The sequence below is a fragment of the Camelus dromedarius genome, chromosome 4, assembly GCF_036321535.1.
Source record: "Camelus dromedarius isolate mCamDro1 chromosome 4, mCamDro1.pat, whole genome shotgun sequence".
In the NCBI taxonomy this organism is placed as follows: Eukaryota; Metazoa; Chordata; class Mammalia; order Artiodactyla; family Camelidae; genus Camelus; species Camelus dromedarius.
Window position 1 is genome coordinate 97,603,345 of NC_087439.1, and position 20,599 is coordinate 97,623,943.

Here is a 20,599-nt window from a genome sequence, read left to right on the forward strand (position 1 = left end):
CAGCCCCAGTCATGTGCCAGGAGACCAGGAGGGGACGCCATCGCTCTGTGAGCCTGTCCTGCCAAGACTCCGCTGTCCACAGCCTGTGTGTGTCCAGCTCTGGTGGGGCCCACAAGGATGCCCAGGGGCCCATGTCAACTCAGAACTCGAATGCCCAGTGGTTCTTGGATGTCCCCTCCCTCTCCCTGTGTACAGCCACGGAGTAGAGAGACTAGTGGGGCAGGTGGGTGGGGGGCGTCTGCCAAGCACACTTGCTGTGGGGAGGGTCCTGCCTCTTGGGGCTGGGCCATCTCTTCAATGGGCCCCAGGCCTGCCTGTCTCCACCCTGCAGCTGAGCTGCTCTGCTAGTGACCAGAGGCCTCCTCACACCTGACCTCCAGCTGCCCGCTCTGTGCCCTTGAGCTCCTGTCCGCATACCTCAACACCCCCGTCCCTTCCCCCAGCAGCTTCCAACTCAACACCAAATTGGACTTAAAACTTGGCCAGGACCGGACCACCGCCTGTGCCAAGGGCCACCGTCTCCCTGCCATCAGACAGGCCCCTGTGCCAGTAGGCAGCGAGTGACCAGCTCCAAACCCCGTACTATCGACTCCTGGACCAGGGTGGTATCCTGCAGAGGCCGACACCGAAACAGATTTGGGGAGCAAGACGCTCAGGGGGAGGAGGAGCCTGGCGCAGCGTGTCCCGAGCCCCACGTGGCGCTCGGATGCCGGGTGTTGACACCCTGCGCGGCTCAGTCTCCCGGGCAGGGACCCCTCGGGCGTCCTTCGAAGAGGCCCCAGAGCTTCATGCGCGACAGCGATAAGGCAGCCGTCTGCAGCCAGGACCAGGGCCTTTGCTAGGAAGCGAGCTTGCCAGCGCCTTGACCTTAGACTTCCAGCTTCCCAAATTGTGAGAAGTCAATGTCTGCTGTTTCGCCCCCAGCCTGCAGTGTTTGTCCCGGCAGCCAGGACTGACTGAGACCCGCTGCTCCTGCTTTCCGAGCAGGTGGCCGCGCACGCGCTTCCTTGGAGTGGAATTTCTCTCTCGGCCTCCACTCACGGGCACTTTGCTGCTGCCGCTGCCTTGAAGAGCTCTTTCCCAAGACGGGCTGGAGGAAAGGCCATCTCGACCCACACGTCCCCACCCGGCCTCAGAGCCGCTCTGCTGTGGCCAGTTCGCCCGGCCCTAGGGGTCAGCAATCACGTGCATCTCGCCAGCGTCACCGCCAGCCGGCCGCAGGCAGGACGTCCCTCCCTCCGGGCAGCTGGAGGCTGCCGGTACCCCTGGGTTGCGAGGAGGCCTCCGGGGGGCGCACTTGAGTAGCATCTCCACGTCTCAGCCTGTCTGTCTTCCCTCCCCACCTGCTTTGTCTTCTGGGCAGAGACAGAGAAAGCCGACGATTTGTCTCACCCGTTAGGGTCCGGGCCTGGGCCCTGCAGAGAGCCACCTTCCAAAGGAGGCCCGAAAAGTAAAATGCTGCCAACTGCCCCATCATCATCAGCCTCCTGCCCTGAACTCCAGAAGGCAGGGTGCTGCCAGCTTCTCCCAAGAGCCCATGGGGCGACCCACCTTCGCTGGGCTGGCCAGCCCCCTTGCCAGGCCGCATCTGGACAGAATCCTGGTCCCTCACTGGGTGACAGGGAGCGTTTGCTCAGGTCCCTCTCTGGGATCAGGTGGAGAGCAGAGAAGGGAAGGCCAGGCTGTGTGGCCACCGCAGACGGGAAGGCGTCTGCTGCCCGGCTTCCAGGCCGTAGCGAGGGCAGCAGGCCCTGCATGTCTGCTGAGCCCAAGAAACAGCCTGGGTGCTGAGGGGCAGGGCGCCCGCTGCAGGGCGTGGTCCCTTCACAAGAGGCACCTACCGGCTGAGCTACAGGGGCCCTTCCCCGGCCCACCGCAGTAGCCAGGCGGGCCCAGTTCTACTCGGTGCATCTCCTCCTGGCTGGGCCTTCGCAGAACAGCTTGTGTGCTCTGGACACCAGGGTCCCTGCTGAAAACGTGTCCGGGCTCTGGCCACACTCACAGGGTGTCCTGGGTCCAGGCTCTGGCCCTGTGTTTTGCCCTGGGGACCTTGTCTGCAGTGTCTGTTGGGATGGGGTCCAGCTCGGCTCAGGTCTGCTGACGAGAGAAGAGGGAAGGGGACCTGCTCTCCAGGCTCTTCTAGGGTCTGAGCCCACCCAGCAGGGTGGCCGTGCCCCTCCCACCCCATGGTGGGACTCCTGATGCGTTAGAAGGCTCCTGCCTCAGTCTGTATGCTCCTGTCTGATACCAGCCCCCAAGCCCCGAGCAGGATCCCCCAGCAGAAAGCAAGGCCCTGGCTGGCTCTGGGAGGACCCAGGACCCCAGGGCAGGCGCACCACTGCCGCAGCCATATATTGACTGACACAGACGGGTGCCTCATCCTGGGCCCTGCCTGGCTCACGGAACCCAGCAGCAGGGTCTAGCCATGCCAAGCTGTGTCCAGGGCCTGGCTGCGCCTGGGGTCCCCGTCCTGTGGACCTGCTAGTGGGCGAAGGCCGCCTCCCTCCATGCGCTGTGTCCCTGGCCGACCCTGACAGGCGGGTCTGGGTGTGCAGGTGAGAACGCCTCCTTTCCCGGGCTTCCTCAGCAGACTTTGCCCCGAACCGCCTGGCTGCGCTTCCTTCTGTTCATCGCTTCCTGCTCCAGGGCAGTGTGCACGGCCTTCTCAGTGGGAGCCGAGTCTGACCTGGTCCTGGCCCCGGGCCTTCTCTCTCAAGGCCCTCCCTCGTCCTGGTCGGCCTTGGGGGCAGCAGAGCATCTGGGGTGAGTATTGAAGTCCTGGTGCCTTGAAGCCCCATGTTGGGGAGAGAGACCAGCGGGGCAGGGCTGCCGGGGCAGGAGGCAGGATGGGGCGGAGTGAGCCAGACAGAGCCAGCCAGGCCAGGGCCAAGGCTGTGCGATGCTCCAGGCCCTTTTCTCTCGGCCTCTGTCTCTCTTCGTTCGTAAGCATGCCTTGTCAGGGTCCCATGTCTGCCTTGTTGCTTTGGCTGGACTTCCCCCCTAATGTTTAACAGAAGTGAACTAGCTTTTGCTGCCTTGAAATGAATGGGGGAGCCCTTTGTTCCTGGGACTTTGGGTTTTTGACCCCAACATGTGGCCTGGGACATGGGTCTTTCCTAGTTTCGAGGACAGGCTTTGAGGGGCAGGCTGGGCCCACAGTCCCCAGGAGCGGTCAGCTCTGCAGCTCTGAGGCCCCATCCGGCCCAGGGGCTTCCTCCTTTGCCTTGTTAATGTAGTGCCTTGTAGTGATTGCTGTTCCAGTGTTAAAATATCCCTCATAACCCTGCGCTGTGTGTCCACGCTGGATTACTGGCTCCATACCTTGCTGGATTCAGTTAGCTAAGTTCATCAAGGACTTTGCGTCTGTGGTCACGCATGGTGTTGACCTATAGGTTTCCTGTAGTAGTGAGTTTGTCTAGTTTTGGTCTGAGGGCAAAGCGTGTCTTCAAAAATGAGTAGGGAAAGGTTCCTCCTTATTTCTTTTCAGAATATGTTTAAGATTGGTATTATTTCATTCTTAAATGTTTGATAGAACTCCCCAGCGACACCATCTAGGTCAGGAGTCTTCTTTGTGGAAAGGTCTTTCATTATGAATTCAACAACGTTCATAGACACAGGCTATTCAAATTTGATATTCCTTGTGTGAATTTTGGCAAGTTATGGCTTCTAAGATATTTGTGTATTTCAACTGAGTTGTCAGATGTCTTTGCATAAATTTATTAATAATGTCCCTTTGTTACTCCAATGTCTGTAGGATCTAAGTGCTATGTTTTCAGTCCTGATACTAGTATTTGTGGATTTTTTTCTTGATCCATTTAGCCAGAGGTTTATCAACTGCATTGATCATTTCAAAGAACCAGGTTTCATTTTATTGATTTTTCCCTATTGTCATTTTTCTACAATATTAAATTTTCTCTTATTTCCTTCCTTCCACTTACTTGGGCTTGATTTGCTGTTGTTTGACCTTCCCAGAGTGGAATCTCTGGTCGATGATTTCAGGCCTTTTCTCTGTCCTGAGACAAACACCTGCAGCACACGTTTCCCGCTAACACTGCGTCAGCTTCATCTCGCAAATGCTGGTAAGTTGTGTTTCCATGACCGTGTAGCCTCAAAATGCTTTCCAGTTTCCCTTTGATTACTTATTTGACTCTTGAGTTTATTATGTTATTTAATTTCCAAATATTTGGGCATTCTTTCGATATCTTGTATCTTTTTGTTACTGATTTCTCATTTAGTTGTGTGGTATCTGAAGAACATACTCTGTATGATTTAAATCATCTTTCTTGTGCTGAGGCCTGCTGTATGGCCCAGTGTGTGGCCTATTTTGGACTGTTCACATGTGCACTTGAAAAGAATGTGTGTTTGCTCTTGTTACACATGCTGCTCTGCGAGCATCAGTGCGGGCAGCGGCTTGGTGATGTTCAAGTCTACCCTTGCTAAGTTCTTAGTCACTGGAGGGGGGGTCAGAACAGCCTGTCAGAGCCGCGAGTCTGTCTAATCACTTCCGAGTTAGTCCTTTCATTGTATGAAATGTCCCTTGCGTCTCCGGTGCAGCTCCCTGTGCTGAAGTCCACTTTGACATTAATACCCCATCCAGCTTTGCCATGACTGGTGTTTTCATTTTATATCTTTTTTCATTCTTTCACTTTGTTTTCACTTTTCACTTTTAACCTCTCTTTATGTTTAAAGTGTGTGTCATTTAGACAGCATATTGTCACTTCCTGCTTTTGTAATCCAGTTTGACAGTCTTTGACTTTTGATCGGAGTATTTAGGCCAGTTACGTTTAGTGTGGTTAGTGACAGGGTCGGGTTAGATCTGCCACCTTCCTACTGCTTCCTATTTGTCTCATCTATTCTTTGTCCCTTTCTCTTCCCTCTTTTGGATTAATTGAGTCTTTTGTTTTATACTCCATTTATCTCCTCTGTTGGCTTATTTATTTAAAAAGCCTCTTTGTTTTACTTTTTCAATGGTTGCTGTTGGGTTTACAATATACATATTTAACTTACTGATGACTGGATGTAGGAGAAGGGGGGGAAATTGTGGCCTGGGCAACAAGCGGGATCATACTCTAGATGGGGGACTTTGAAGGATGATTACAGTGCAGGTGGTGGGTGGTGGTGAAGGGGCTTGATCATGTGGTCAGTTCTGGTCAAGTGCACTTAAAATGCATATTAGATGTCCGAGAGAAGGTTCCTGGCGGGGAGTCCCATGTGTGGTCCAGAGGTCTGGGCTGAAGCGGGCACTGGGGTCATGGGCACAGGGGTGATTCTTAGGTCAGCAGGACTGGTTGAGTCTGGTATGGAGAGTGTGATGGGGCAAGAAAGGGCCCAGGACCAAGCCCCAGTGGACCCCAAGTTAGGGCCCTGCATGGAGAACAACAAGGGTGTGCGAGGAGAGGCCAGAGAGGAAGGGGTGAAATGGGGCAAGTGCCACGTCTCAGAACCAGAAAGGCAGTGGCCCAGCGGCCGCCCCCAGGTGCTGCCACCAAGGGCTTCTGCATCTGGGCAGCATGCAAGGGGGCCTCGAAGGCCCCCTGAGGCCCTCCCCCTTCCCTGTGCACACGCGCCTGGCGTGCATTTAGACCTCGTCAACGTTTCACTGAAACACTTAAAAACAAAGAGCTAGGGACGGTTCAGCTGTGCCAAAAGCTGCTGGGGAGGGGAGTAAGGCGAAGCCTGTCAGATGCCCGCTGGGGTCTGCGACTCAGTGGCCGAAGGGCCCTCGGGGGGAGACGTGTCTGTGGGCTGGCCGCGTGGGACCTGGGTCCCAGTGGTGGAGCACCAAGGGTTGGGGGGAGCAGACGCCGTGTGTGAGGCCATCTTTCCAGAGAGCGTGTGGGACCAGAGCCATCGCATGGTCCTCTAGCCGGGCTCTGCAGGGGCAGTCAGCCAAATCCAGGGCCAGGCTTCTCCAGGGGGTGGGGGTAGGGGGGCAGGGCCAGCAGGGTTGGGCATTGCAGGGCCAGGGCCAACAAGGGGGGCTTCTTGCAGCTCACCCCCCACCCCCCGCTGCCCAAGGCAGATTCCCCCGTCCCCACCCTCTCCTGGGACACTACCTAAACAGTGCCAGACCCCGGCTTTCTGCAGCCCTGCAACCTGACCGATCTGCCTCAATCAGTGTCGACCTCCTGGAAGAGCAGGCCCATCACAACTGAAGCTGTGCGGACTGTCCCTGACTTAGAGCAGGAGACTGGCCCACTCGGCTCGGGACCAGCCAGAGGGGTCTCAGCAAACAGTGGGAAGCAGTGAGCAGATGGAGAGGGGGCGGCGAGCCTGCCGCGAGGGACCCAGGACAGGCAGGTGGCGGAGGTGAGGGGTGAGAGCAGAGGTCGGTGGCCCAGGTGAGGGTAGGGCCCATGGAACAGCCCTGAACTCTGTGTGTGTGCACGTGTGTGTGTGTGTTTGTGCCCGTGCATGTTTCTGGAAAAAGACTCTTCGGGTTTTTTAAGTGAACAAGCACAAAGTGAAAAGTCAAGCCTTGCTCCCTGACCCCTCGTGTGGGCCTTGGCCTGGCGCTGCCCCTCACCTCGCCCTCACCCACTCCAGTCCAGCCCTAACTGCAGCCGCGGAGGGAGCCCCCCGTCCCACTCCCCCTTCCCATCGCGCCCACACCCCTGCCGTCCGTCGTCCCCACACACCCGTGGCCCTCTTCCCCCACAGTCCCCGGCATCGGAGGGCCAGCTCGGGGCCAGGCTGCTCCGCCCCCTGCCCTTTGGTACCAGGTGCTCGCTCTCAACATCGTGCCGGGAAGGAGCCTGCCAGGGCATTCCAGCTCTCTCCTCCAGGGGCTCCTGGCATCCCCGAGCCATCCCAGCCCTTCCTGGACTGTGGTTTCCCATCTGTGCAGTGGCGCTGGGGGCTGGGGGTGCAGAGGCTGGCGCCCGAGTGGGCGGTAGAGGCAGCCCAGCCCCCAGTTTTGAGGAGACCCTTGCTTTCCAGGCAGAGCAGAGGGCCCTGAACTCCCGGGTTCCTTCTACCTCCACATGCAGTGAGTGTCGCCTCCCAAATGGTGGGTGTTTCCCCGTGGTCCGGTCTTTGCGGGTGAGGCCCAGTGGGGAAGAGCCAAGCGGGAGCACGCTGGGCCTGGGACCTCTGTCCTCCTAGCTCAGTCTGCCTCCCACCCAAGAGCCCTCCCATAGATGTAGGTCAGCAGAGGGGTGTGTGTGTGCACGTGCGTATACGTGCACACACGTGTGCTAATAGTGTAGATCTGTACACGTGTGTGCACGCCTTTCTCTCCCTCTGGCGTGAGGTGAATAAAAGCTGGATTGTGCACTTTGGCTCCGCTCCTAACCTTGGCACCAGCAGCTGAGTGGGATCCAGATCCAGGGAGCACCCTCCGCTGCCCGACTGTCGCCCAGTCTCCCCCGCCCCCCCCGACTCCTGGCTTGGGTGCCTGGCCCTGTGGAGTGGCCCCCGGCCCGGGTGTGGGGGTGTCCCTGACTGTGCTCTGTGCTTGCTCCTGCTCCGGTTTCGGGCGGCGGCCTCTGGACGCTCGTCAGACTCAGGTGCGACGTCTGGTTCTGGTGAGACCACTTCAGGAAGTGGCTGCTTTTGTTTTCTCTCTAAGTATAGTTGCAAATTCACGGATGTAAACTTGTTTGTGTTTCAAGTTGAAGTTATTCTCCTGCAGATTTTAAATCAGCCCATCTCTGGTCCCCAGAAGCGAGCTTGCGTTGACTCTTGTGTCCCTCTGTCGGCGGCCTGTGGTCCCGAGCCGCTTGGCTCTCTGGGGTGAAAAGCCGTTCTGGGCACATCCTACGTGGTTCCTAACCCAGACCTGAAAGCCCCCACTGCCCTCTGTAGCCTCCTCCTCTTCGTGAGAAAGCACAGCTGGAGACCACGGCCTGGGTGTCGGGGGTGTGGGACGTGGGCCTTGTCGGTGGGCAGGACCAAAAGCTTTGCTTTCAAGGTAAGCCACAGCACAGGTCCACGCTGCTGCTTCTCACTGAAACCCAGGCCTGCTTGGTCTTCACTTAACCGTGTGGATAACACGCCTGCATGGTTCCGCCGGTGGGGTTACTGGGTCAAAGGGCAGTGCGTGCCTGATTTTGCTGGATCTTGCCAAATGTCCCTTCAAGGGCAGGGTGGGGGGTGCGGTTGTGCCATGTGGAATATCAGTGGGTGACATCTGAGGCTGTCTCCCCCAGGGACTGTGGCCAACCTCCTGGACCTGGTCCAACTGACAGGGGCGAAATCACACTGCAGAGCACTTTAAATTTGTGGTTCTCTTTTTGAGTCATGGGGTGTCTTTCCTGTCTTTAACGAGCCACTTACATCTCCTTTTCAGGGAACTGTCTGTTCCTATCAGTTGGCCTTTTGCCCGAGCTGCAGAGGAAATGTCTTGGAAGGCCAGCAGCCTGGGGAGGGCACGGTAACCCTCAGCAGAGCACTTCTCAGGGGAAGTTGAAGTTGAGGACCGCCCGCCTTGGTGTCTCTCAGGCTGCTGGTGAAGCGGCCACTCCTTGGGCCCAGCAGACCGACTGGCTCAGATCAGCCAGAGCCGAGGGGAGGGGAAGGGGAGGGAAAATCCCCTTTCAAGGGTGACGCCCTCTCCTGTTCTGAATACAGCTGCTGGACATCACAATTGATTTTAAAGCAGGATGAGATGCTCTGGGCACATACTTGGCTCCCATGAGGGTCCCCTCTGCCAGGCAGGCGACTCAGCCTAAGGTCCAGCCAGAGAGTCGGGGTCAGGAGGAGGCACCTGCAGCCCTCACGCGGGGTGATGGCCGTCTGGAGGAGGAGGCAGGAGGAGGCAGGAGGAGGGAGCGGTAGGGCGCCCAGTGGGCTGGGGTGGGTGTCTCTGCTCTGCTGGGAAGGGAGGCCCGAGACCACCACGGAGGGCAGCCAGCGGTTGGAGGGTCAGGCAGGAAGCGTCTCCAGGAGGGGACCTGGCGTGGGGCCAGCAGCCAGCCTTCCAGTCAGAGAAGCCTCAGGCAGAGAAAGGGGAAGGAGGCCCTGGAGGAGCAGGAACCTGCGGCCGCACCAGCACCAGGGCCTGGGCGGGAGGGAGGGCTCAGCGCAGGAGGCAGCGGAACCGTAGCCCCCCACCCCCACCCCCGGCGGCGGTAGGGGGGTGCCCAGGAGGCCGGGGGAGCTGTCCAGGGCTGAAGGAGCATCGCCTGCCCTCCGCCCAGCCCGCCTCCTCCAGCCCTGCACAGCGGAGCCGTGCACCTCTGGGGTCCGCCTGCCCCAGGAGCCTCAGGCTGGGGGCCACAGCGCTGCCTCAGGAGGAGGAGGCCAGCTGTTGCAGGAGGGCCTCTGCCCCTGTGCAGGGTCCCCGGGTGTCCGAGGGCAGGGCTGTGCTGACTGGGAGGAGATGGGAGTGGGGGTCGGGAAGGCGGCGCCCTGGGCGCTCCCCTGCTGGCCTGTGTGTCAGATCTGTGGGGTGTGGGCGGGGCCGAGCCGGGACACCTGTCCGCCCTGGGCCTGCCTGCTGCTCCATGACCTGACCCAGGACGCACCCTGGGCAGCAGCCCAGACAGGCCAGCAGTGCCTCGGGGCCCCTCAGGACCCCCTGGAAGCCCTCGCAGTCCCCTAGTGCCCTTGTTGTCCTGTGGTGGCTCCTCCCTCCTGGCACAGGCCACCTTGCTGGGAAAGGGCCGGACGCGCCGGTGGGCAGGGCCGTCTGTCAGATGCTGCGCTGTCTGAGCGAAGGGCTGCAGGAGGGGCCCCAGAAAAGTGGCTACGGCCAGGTTTGTCTTGGGGCACAAGGATGGTCACAGTGGGGGCACGGGGGAGAGACAGGCAGTCCAGGCGCAGGGGCCCCAGAATGGCCTGCCACCCTAGGGCCCCAGGCCAGAGGGCACGGCCCAGACACATGGCCTCTGCGCATCGGGACTCTGGCGTGTGCCAGTGGTCACAGGCGGAGTGACAGCTCCAGAGCCTGGAGGCCGTCTGATCAGAGGACCGAAGGCTTTGCCATCCCGGGTGTGCCGCCAGCTTCTGGAGACAGGACAGCCATCCTTGGGCGCCCCCTCAACCCCCGCCCCTCCTGCCCCCCCGCCCCTCCTGCCCCCCTGCCACTCAGCCACATTTGCTGAATGAATGATGAATGAATGAACGTGCGAGCGAGCACGGTGAGGCCTCGGAGGCCACGTGGAGGCAGTTGTGTGGGGACAGAGGAGGTTTCTGAGTTTGAGAGGTGGCAGCTGCAAGCTCGGTGCTGGAAGGCCTCCTACAGGAGGGCCCTCGGTGGCCTTGGCGGCACCTGCCGCTGTGCCAGGTGGGGTGGCAGGTGGCCGGTAGGGGGTGGGGACCAGGGATGGGGTGTTTCTCACAGGAGGGGGCAGAGCGCTGGGCGCCCTGTCCCCTGCCCCCCGCCCACATGGGTCAAGGCCTTGGCTCTCCTTGCACCGCACGCCACTTCCATGACGCAGTCCCCCTCTGCAGTGCTGGGGGGCAGTGCACGGAGATGAGCCCCAGGTCACACCCGAGGCCTCGCGGTGGTGGCAGGGTGAGAGCCGGGCCTGGGACAGAGCAGGTCCTGGTTGAGGGCACCTTGAGCCAGAGAGCTGGACCCGCACAGCCAGCCCCTCCCCGTCCGTGCCCCCGCTGCCTGGCCACCGCTTCTGCCCGCCTAATCCAAATCCTTCCATGGCCACACAAGTGCTTCTCTATTTTTATACACTTTTTATTATGGAAAATTACAAATATGTACCAAAGCAGGGCGTCCAGCACAGAGAACGCCATGTCTCCTGCCCAGCCATGGTCAGCTCCCCCGACTCCTGTTTCACCGGCAGCCCTCACCCTGCGGGGTCTTCCCTGCCACCTCGCCCGAGGACACCGGCGCGTGGGCTTCCAGCAGACGAGAGCCTGTTGAGACCAGCCATAGTGCCACCTGGCACCCAAGGAGCGAGGGCTGATTCCTGACCTGGTCCCCGTGCTGGCCAGCCCCCCCGTCGTCCACAGAAGGAAGCCTTTCCCAGGTGGCTCTGCAGTGGGGGACTGCCTCTCTGTCCCTCTGGGCTGCGGCTCCCACCCCTGGGTCCCCTGCGGGGCTGAGAGGCTCGGGGTGGAGCTGATGGCCTGGGCTCATCCAACTGCCCCTTCGAGAGGTGGGAAGGACAAGGGAGGGGGCCACGGGCCCAGCAAAGAGAGGGCTCCCTGGAGGCAGAGCAGCTGCAGGGTGGGGTGACAGGGCAGCCTGGCCAAGAAGGGGTCCCGTCCCCTGCCTCTCCCTCCCTTCCTCTGGGGAGCTGAGGCCAGTCTGACCGCTCAGGTGAGCCCCAGGCCCAGGGCCTCTGGGGGAGAAGCAGCCCTCCCAGGGTGAACTGTGCGGAGGTAGGTGTAGGTTTGGGGTGGAGCTCAAGGGTGTTTCCTCATGATGGGCCTGTGAGGTTTTCCTGTGAGGTGGGAGGGACAGGGGCCTGCGAAGAGTGAGCAGGAGCTGGCGTGGGGAGGAGGCTGGAGGGGCTGGGGGACTGTGAGAGAAGGACCCAGAGGCCAAGAGCCAGCCAGCGGGCACAGGGCAGGGCTGCCCAGCCAGCAGGGGAGGAAGGCGGGTGGATGCCCTGGGACCCACCCGCACCAGTCACCTCCTCTCCCTGCCCCCCAGGGACCTCCCCCTCCCCTGCCCCTCCCCTCCCCCATCGGTCTCGGTTGTCCCCCTACCCCCGCAGTGGTGTCCTCGTCATTCCCCCTTCAGTACAGTGACGACAGGGGCAGATAATGGCCCCCCGGCTGGCTTTTGGCCAGACCAGTGGGATGGGGAGAGTTGCTTCCCAGACCTGGACTCTGTGAAGAGGGTCCAGAGAGTGTGGCAGGAGCAGAAGCCCGTGTCCTCAGCTTCCCGGGGTGCCAGCCCAAGGCTGGGCCCAGGCCCAGAGGCCTCTGGTTCCAGGGGTGCCCTGGGTCCCAGCCCCCAGCAGGCGCTTGGGGCAGGGCTGGCACCAGGGTGAGGCAAGGGAGGCCCTGGCCTCGCACAGCAAGTAAGAGCCCCCAAACTCAGCTGTCAGGGCGGACAGTACTTCACTGCGGTACTGTAACACGGCAGGGGTCACACAAAATCCACGGCGAATCAGCATGTCAGATAAAGGCGGGGTGGAGGGACGGGCAGTCCTTTGCTGCAGGCTGCAGGCTGCAGGTCGAAGGCAGACTGGCCCCTGCCCAGCCCCCAGTCGGGCTCTGAAGGCGCCGCAGCGCCGCCTCGCAGGGCCAGGGGGCTCCCCTCCACCCGCCGCTCAGATGGCCACGTCTCCCTGTGGACAGTCAAGCCCCCTTCCCACCCAGCTGCTGCGGGCAGAGGCCTGTGCTGGGGATTGTGAAAGAGAGGTTGCCAGCTCCCTCCCACCCGCCTGCTCCGCCTCCAGCCTCTGCTTCCCACAGGCCCGCCCATCTTCCAGGAAGCCCATCCCCATCTCTGCCTCCTCCCGCCTCCCAGGGCCAGCTCAGTGCCACCTCCTTCTAGAAGCCTCCCGGTCCTGACCTGCCCTCCGCGAAGCCCCACGCTGTGAGTGCCTGCCCCCCATGTGCCGGGCGAGCCCACCCGGCCACCTCGCCCGCCCAGCTGTGTCCAGCAGGGTGGGCATGGAAGAGGGGCAGACCGTGGTGTAGAGTGAGGTGGCGTGGGCGCAGAGCAGCCTGGGGAGGAGAGCCCGGGGTGGGAAAGGCCCTCGGCCAGTGGCCGCACTGCCCAGCCAGGGACACCCCGCCTGATGTCCTCAGGGTCCTGAGCCCCCACTCCCAGGGCTGTGCTCCCTTCTGGACCCTGAGGGCGGGGGCATTGCTCCCACCCCAGGTGAAGGGCTGGGGGCAGGTGGAGCTCCTGGAATCTGCCAGGTTCCTGGGCCACATCCAGCAGCCGCCTTTGGAGTGACCCCGCCTCCCGGGCCCTTCCCTCGGGGGCTCATCCAGACAGCACAGCGATTCGCACCTCACATGTGTCTGTGGCTTCCCCTCAACCCCAACTGCTCAGAGGGATGGAGGGTCAGGAGGAGGGGGCAGGAAGGGTCCTCCTTCAGACCAGCGCCTGGACCCCCGCCACCCGCAGGCCTGCCGTGCTGCTCTCCTGGGCCAGCAGGTGCGAGGCAGGAGAGGAGGGTGCGGGGACTGAGGGAGTGGGGTGGTGTGGGGCGATGTGAGAGGACGCCTCGCAGGTGGAGCTCTGCCTGGGCCCCAGGCTGTGGGGCTCCACCATGGGTGCCGGCCGTGGGGCCGCGGGGCCCTGGTCACTCCTTCTCCGAGGAGGGTCGTTTATGGTTCTGAGGCGGCCCAGCAGCGAGACTGGGCCTAGTCTGGAATCTGAGGCCTGCCCGGTGGGCCAGGCCTCTCGGACCCCCAGGATTCAGTGGACCTCGAGGAGAGGACCCGGCCCTGAACTGGGAGGGAGGCATGCCTGGCAGAGGGAAGGGCTGCGGGGTCGCGGGGTGGGGGTGGGAGGCACCCCACCCCGCTCCGGGAGGCCCAGAGCTTCAGCCACAGTGTTTACAGAGCGCTGTTGTGCGCCAGGAGTCTGCTTATGGCTCGGGGACGCTGGCCACCCAGTTGGATTCTCCAGTTGGGGCTGCTGCTGATGGGGGGGACAGGATTTATTCAGGCCCTACTCTGTGTGGGAACAGCTGGGGTCCCAGCCACAGGCAAGTTCTAAGGACACAGAAGGGCTACTTTCATTCCGGAGTTCAGGGGAGGAAACCAGACAGGGAGGGGCTCGAAGCCATTCAGCGAGAGGAGGTTGGGGAGGCTGGGGGCAGGAGGAGGGGGCTGGACAGAGAGGCAGCGAGAGGCAGGAGGCAAGGCAGAGGACGGGCCCATGGTGGGGACTGTCAGGCCTGGATCCGGATGGTGGAGACCAGGCCCCCCTCAGGGGCCTCTGGGTAGGGTCCCTGGTCTCAGGGTCAGGAGGCCTGGGCCAGCCGCTCCCCTTCTCTGGGACTCACTTTCCGCCTGTGAAATGGGCAGGGGCCGGGTGGGAGCTCTCCCCAGCCCCTTGCAGTGTGTGCGGAGAGAGGTGCTGCGGAGCCCAAGCTGAGGGCACAAGGCCCTGCCCTCAGGCGTGTGGGGCTGGGGGGGCTGGTCTGCAGGGGAGGGATAGCCCCTCTGCGCAGGGTCTCCCCGCCCTGAGCTCAGAGTGGAGAGGCCTGCCGAAGAGCATGTCCCCTGTGGGCCTGGAGGAGCTGGGCAGGAGAACGTTCTAGATTGGGGAAGGGGTGGTCTGGAAGACAGGCTTCTCAGGAGGTGGGCGTGAGGAGGCAGCTGGTGGAGGGGCAGGCAGAGCAGGGCAGGGCGGCAGGAAGTGGGCCGGGCACCTGCGTCCACACATGCTGGGGGTCGCCCGGTCGGCGTGGGTGCGGTGTGTGTGAAGGTGCCTTCCCGCGAGCGTGCTGGGCAGGAGCCAGGCCAGAGGCACTGACCGCAGCCACTGGGAGCTCAGCCCCGGGAAAGGCTCAGGACTCTCCAGAGTCAGTCGGGGAGAGGACGCCTTCCTCCCGGGGAGGGCTCTGGTCTTTCTAGCGCAGGTTGTTTTCAGAACAAATGCTCTGTGTCAGCGAGCACGCTGGTTCTCTGGAGGTGTTGAAGCTGGCGGCCACTGGCACCCCGCTTCCTCTCCCAGAAATTCCCTCAGGCAGCCCTGGGCTGGGGGCTGGCACAGGCGATGGGGAGTCCCGTCACACCCGCTCTGCTGTCATCACCCACCACCACCTCCCTGCCTTAAGGACGGGTGGCCCAGGGGGCTGGCTCACTCCAGCCCAGCTTCTCCACCACTTTTCAGGCAGCCCCTGCACAGGCTTCTGCAGGTCAGGGGGCAGACAGCTCCTCTGGGGAAACTGAGGCTGACTGCAGGTCTGTGCCAACTGTGGGTCCAGGGGTCTCAGCAGGGAGGGCTGTGAGGGGGGTTTTGCACCCCAGCAGAGTGTCCTGATGGACATGAGTGTGGTCACAGTGCAGAGGAACTTGGGGTGTCTCCTGGGGCCTGGGCCCCCTCCTCCTTCGTCTCCGAAGTCTCTCCATGGGCTGCGACCAGCACTTGAAGCTGGAGGAGGGAGTGTCTGAGCGCTGCATTCCTAGCACAGTGAGCGCTGCTCTGGGAAACTCGCTTCACTCACACACCCCTGTCCTGGATCCTGGGCGATTTCAAAAGTGGGGTCCCAGCTCTGGAGGTCTTTATGGTGCCTGGGCGACGAGTCTGCACCCCACTCTGCCTCAGATCCCATTTAGGGAGTCTGCTGGGTTCCCAGGGAGCGGGGTACAGGCAGGGCCGACCAGACAGCAGAGGGCTGGCTGGAGACTGCCGTGTGCTCGCATCTCCCAAAGGCGACCGGATGTCTCTCCAGCTGATGGTATGGTTATCTCAGTGCGGAATCAGAGGGTGGCTTCCTACCTCCGCTTGAGACAGCAGACTGATCTCACCATCAGCAGGAAGCGGTGCCCCTGAGGTGCTGCTACCCCTCCAGGGACAGCCTCCCCGACAGGAAGCGGCCCCTGGCAGCTGAGTGCTCTGAGCACTGGCCGGGCTGCAGGGGGCCCCAGGCAGCCTAGAGCAATTCTGCAGAGCAAATGTTGGAGTTGACGGGTCTGCACACCTGAGCAGGATGCTGTTGGGCTCCGTGTCCTGGATACGGGACCCCGTGCCAGTGCCCGGCACTGGCAGGGACCTGAGCTGGTTGCCGTGGCTTCTGGGGACCCCCTGCTATTTGATAAGGACCTTGGGATTTGGCTTCCCAAACACTTTTGGGAGGCACCCCAAAGGACAGAGGTGAGACCCCAAGGACGGGTATCACTTCAAAGTCTCCTGAGCCACCTTAAGATGCGTGCAAATTGGGTGCCCTTCTCCCTGATAATTAGGAGTTTGTTTTATTATAAAAGGAAATTTTAAAGACTGCAGTTAGTTTTTTTAACTTTCCCTCACAAAATATCAAGCCACACTGAAGCTAGACTGTAAGTTGCCCCCCTGGGGGTTGGGGACCAGGGCCCAGCCCCAACACAGCTGGCTGGGTAGGGGGCATTAGGGGAGGGGCCAGGCCTGCTGCTCATGCAGAAGGGGCTGCGGTTGTCCACTGTCGCGGGCACCGCTGACCAGGGCAGTGAGGGGCCGTGTGGGTGCTTCTGACCAGGACATGGTGGAGGACGCCCAGTTCCACCCCGAGGCCGGCTCTGAGCCATTGGTCTGGGCCTGGAGGGGTGGGGCTGCCCTCATGGTTCTGACCATCGGGAGCACAAGAGGCACTCCTGGCCCCAGATGGGGCTCAGGCCAGTTTAAGTGGGACCTCAGGGCAGAGGACTGTGGTAGCCATGCTCTCTGAGGGAGAGAGTGAGGCAGGCCAGTGCCCGGAGGGGCCCCAGCCACCCCTCCTCAGGAGGGGGTGACGGGCAGCTCTCAGCCCGGCAGTGGGGGGAGGCAGGAGGGAGACCAGAGTTCTGCACTTTCCCGGAGGGCGGGCTGGCTGAGCCACAACCCCTGCTGTCCTGGACCGCAGCAGCCAGTGGCCAGGTGGGGGAGAGGCCAACGCCTGCTGAGGTATGGGTGTGGGTCAGACGCAGGCACCTCCTGTAGCCGGTTTGGGGACGGGGTGGAGGGGGCCACGGGCCGCCCTGGGCTTTGTCCTGAGCCTCTGAGCCCTCCCTGGTGAGGATGGCACTGGGGCTGGTGTGAGACTGGCCACCCTCTGGGCCACCTGTCCCGAGAGATGGTGGAGTTGGCGCAGCGGGGCCTGGAGGTGGACAGTGAGCACCTGCCTTGCTTTCTGACCAGCAGCAAACAGATCCCTGGAGAGGAGGGCTGGGGGAGGGACGGGGATCTGGTTCCAGTCCAGGGCTGGCTCACTGCCTCCTTGCCTCCGCAGGCCTCTGAAGGCCTTGGTTTTCCCACCGTCCAGCAGGCAGGGCAGGGTGGCCTGGAGGGTGACTCGGGGCTCCCGGCAATTTCCGTGACTTCTCAGGGAAGGTGGAGTTTGGGCTCCCGAATGTGGGTGGGGCGCACCTCTTGCATCCCTGGCCAGAGGCGGGCGGGGCCTGGCCGCCCAGGCTCCCCTCGCTGCCCGCCGCCTCACGCCCGCCCCCTCCTGCAGCCCCAGGACCATGGACAACAGAACCTGCGGCCAGGAGAAGCCTGGCAGCGCCCAGGTCCTCTACACCTACACGGGCGCGCTCCTCGTGCTGGGCCTGCTGCTCAACGGCTGGGCACTCTGGGTGCTGTGCCACCGCCTGCAGCGGTGGACGGAGACCCGCATCTACATGGCCAACCTGGCCGTGGCCGACCTCTGCCTGCTCTGCGCCCTGCCCTTCTTCCTGCACTCCCTGAAGAGGAAGAGCCCCACGGACACGCTGCTCTGCCAGCTCTCCCAGGGCGTCTACCTGGTCAACAGGTACATGAGCATCAGCCTGGTGATGGCCATCGCCCTGGACCGCTATGTGGCCGTGCGGCACCCGCTGCGCGCCCGTGCGCTCCGCTCCCCGCGGCGGGCCGTGGCCGTGTGCGCGGCACTCTGGGCGCTGGTGGTCAGCTCCCTGGTGCTTCGCTGGTTCCTGGGGAGGCAGGAGGGCGGCTTCTGCTTCTCCAACAGCTCCCGGCAGAGCTCCTACACCACCATCTTCTCGCTGCTGGGCTTCTACCTGCCACTGGCCGTGCTGGTCTTCTGCTCCCTGCAGGTGGTGGCCACCCTGGCCCCGAAGCCAGCGGCTGACACAGGCCAGGTGGAGTCCACCCAGAAGGCCGCCCGCATGGTCTGGGCGAACCTGGTGGTGTTCGTGGTCTGCTTCCTGCCCTTTCACGTGGTGCTGACCGTGCAGGTGGCCACGGGCCTGCACTCCTGCGCCCTCCACCTCGCCCTTGACGTCACTAGCAAACTCTCGAATGCCAACTGCTGCCTGGACGCTGTCTGCTACTACTACATGGCCAAGGAGTTCCAGGAGGCGTCTGCGCTGGCCGTGCCCCCCAGTGCCAAGGCCCATAAGAGCCAGGATTCTCTGTGTGTGACCCTGGCCTAGGAGAGGAGCCACGGGCTCCCGGGAAGTGCTGCCCACCGGGGGAGCCTGTGGCCAGCAACAAGGAGCCCCGGGATCAGCCCTGACCTCACTGTGGGCTGTGGGCACTCTCAGGAGTCCCATGTGGTCAGGACAATCCAGGCGTGGAGCTTGGGGAGGTGACACCCCCACCCCTGGGGTAGAGAAGGGACAGCGATAAGGGCAGGAGGACTGGGGCCTGAGCACGGCCAACCCTAGGGACCCCTGGACGGGGCTGCACACCTGTTGTGCCTAGAACTGGGTTCACCTGCGGCACAGGGGCGGGTGCCTGCTGGGGGCCGTGAGACCCACAGGGCCAGAATAAAGCTCTTCTCCTGGGCTGTGTGCAGGCCACTCACGCTCTCATGATGTGTGTGTGGGGAGGGCCTGGGGCCATCTTCCCTGGTGGCTTTCTAGGGCTTTCCACCTGGGGGCTCTCCTTGGGCACTCCCATCTGCTCTCCACCCCTGCCCCACTCCCCGTCCATCTGGAGTTTAGATGGGGGCTGTCTGCAGCACCTGGAAGGGCCATGCTGGAGGCCACGACCCACTTTCTTCCTCCAGAGCCCCTCGGCCCCTCAGTGTCTGCAGAGCTGTCCTGGGGGCGGGGGGCAGGGAGGGGTGGCCGGGGGCACGTGCTTTGGTGCTTCCTCCGGGGGCGGGGGAAGCTGGAAGTCCTGCCGGGGGACACCCAGGCTGGCGCGCTGAGCCACCTCTTTGCCTCCCTGTGTGGGGCCGGGCGTCCAGACTCGAGCTGGAGCAAGCAGAGCTTTTCAGAGCCTCAGCGGGCGCTGTCCACGTGCGCCTGGGTCAACCCCAGCTCTGTCTCCCCTTACCTGCGTGTCCTCCGGCCCCGAGGCACCTCCCTGCCCTGTTCTCCCATCCATGCGATTGCCCGGGCATGGCAGCCGAGTCCCGGCAGGGCCAGCCTCTCAGGCCTGTGGTCACGCAGTCCCACGAGGCCCCGGGCTCAGGGCGACCTCACTCAGAGAGATGCACTCAAAAGAGTCCATGTGAGGGGGTCCTGAGCAAAAGGGGTCTTGCTCAGTGGGGTCCATGCTCAGGGGCGTCCTGCTCAGAGGGTCTGTACTCAGGGGGTTCCAGGCCTGGAAAGGGTCCATTCTCGGGAGGGGGGTCCGTGCTTAGGGGTCCACACTCTGGGGTTCCAACTCACAGGGCCCCTGCAACTTCAACGGGCTGCCGTCTTACCGCAGATCAGTTGGAGTTTTGAGGGAGAGGCCCGCACTCACTTCTGGGCATGCACGTCGGGTCGGGGCGGCCCTGCTCTAGTTCTGGGAGCTTCCTGTGTGTTGGCAGGTGGCTCTGGGCTCTGGAGACCTCAGGCTTCCCTCGGTCAGCACGTGGGCCTCCCCAAGGCACCTGCCGCAGACAGAACAGCCCCGTCTCTGACTCCTCAGCACCAGGAGCCTCAGGCAGAAGTGGGCGCAGAGCCACTCAGGGCGCTGAGTGCAGGAGTCTCCAGCCCAGCCCCTCCGTCTGCGTCCCAACTGCCCGCGCTCAGCCCCTGGCCCTCCCCTGGGCCAGACCTTTCCAGCACTTTGATGATCTGGCCGTCCAACACCTGCCCCACCCCGTCCACCACCACGGACCAGGGTCCCAGCCTCTACAACCAGGCCCCCCCAGCCAGGCCTCGGACCCCTCCGCCTTTGTCCAGCATCAGTGGAGCCGCTGCCCACTTGCCAGCCCAGGCACTCGGCCCCACCTTCTCACCCCTCCTCAGGCTGCCTCTCGCCCCCAGGCCCTCCAACTAGGCCGTCCTCAAAGGGGCCCCGCTCATTTTCTCTTCTCAGGACCCAAGCCTGTGGTCACCTCTGCCCACCCATGTGCCCCGGGCAGGGCTGGCTGCATTTGTCCTGGGAAGGCACGAGGGGGGCCAGGCACGTACGGTGGAGCAGGGACTGGGTGAACGCAGGTGTGAGGTGGCAGGTGGACCCCAGAGGCAGGTGTGCACCCTCTCCTCCCTCCACCCTGCCTCCTCCCTCGACCTCAGGACACCCCCGGGGCCCCCAGACACGGGCACCAGCCTTGGGACCAGGCCCCCCCAACTAATCCAGTGCTCCCTGTGACTCTCCCCACCCTCTGTCCCCAACAGTGGTCTCCATGATGCCCACTCCCTTCACCCAGCCGGTGCGGCCCCCACACATGTCCCATACAGTCCTGCCCACGTGTCTGCACCCCTCCTGGTCCTCCAGCTCCCCCTCCAAACCCTGCCTGCTGTCATCCCAACCACACCCTGCTGAAGGGGGCGCGGCCAAGCTGACACTTTCCAGTCCCTGACATCTGTCACCCTGACCCTGCAGGGTTTTCGTTTTCCGAGGGACCAGGAGTATTCTTATCCTAGGGTGGACATCCAGTCCTGTTCTTGACCAGACTTGAGAATCCAGGGAGAAAGGCGGAATCGGGCCTGGGGCTTGGCTCCAGTCCTGCTGCCCACCCCGCTGAGTGCTGTGGGAGCCAGGACAGGGGTGCCCAGATGGCCAGTGTAGAGTGGCAGCAGAAAGGACTTTTCACAGGAAGGTTAGCTCTCACCAGGTGGTTGTAGCTTCCTAGAGCCCGGTGTTAAGAAGGATTCTGAGGCTCCCTCTGAGCTCAGAGGCTCAGTGCGCTGTGAAGCCTGCACAGGTCAAGGCAGAGCT

At 62.5% G+C, this 20,599-nt stretch overlaps 1 protein-coding gene across 4 annotated transcripts; it reads left to right on the forward strand.

The window, feature by feature from the left end:
- The first annotated feature begins 2,674 nt into the window (after positions 1-2,674).
- Positions 2,675-18,301, forward strand: GPR35 (G protein-coupled receptor 35). Of its 4 annotated transcripts, XM_011000324.3 has the most exons (3): positions 2,675-2,763; positions 3,973-4,079; positions 17,010-18,301. In XM_011000324.3, exon 3 carries the CDS (start codon positions 17,020-17,022, stop codon positions 17,926-17,928), a length of 909 nt encoding a protein of 302 aa, XP_010998626.3. In that variant the 5' UTR covers positions 2,675-2,763; positions 3,973-4,079; positions 17,010-17,019; the 3' UTR covers positions 17,929-18,301. The 4 variants fall into 4 exon arrangements, with proteins under 4 accessions (XP_010998626.3, XP_031308433.2, XP_010998625.3 ...); XM_031452573.2 differs by lacking the exons at positions 2,675-2,763; positions 3,973-4,079 and adding an exon at positions 12,282-12,454; XM_011000323.3 differs by lacking the exons at positions 2,675-2,763; positions 3,973-4,079 and adding an exon at positions 12,461-13,024.
- The last annotated feature ends 2,298 nt before the right edge of the window (positions 18,302-20,599 follow it).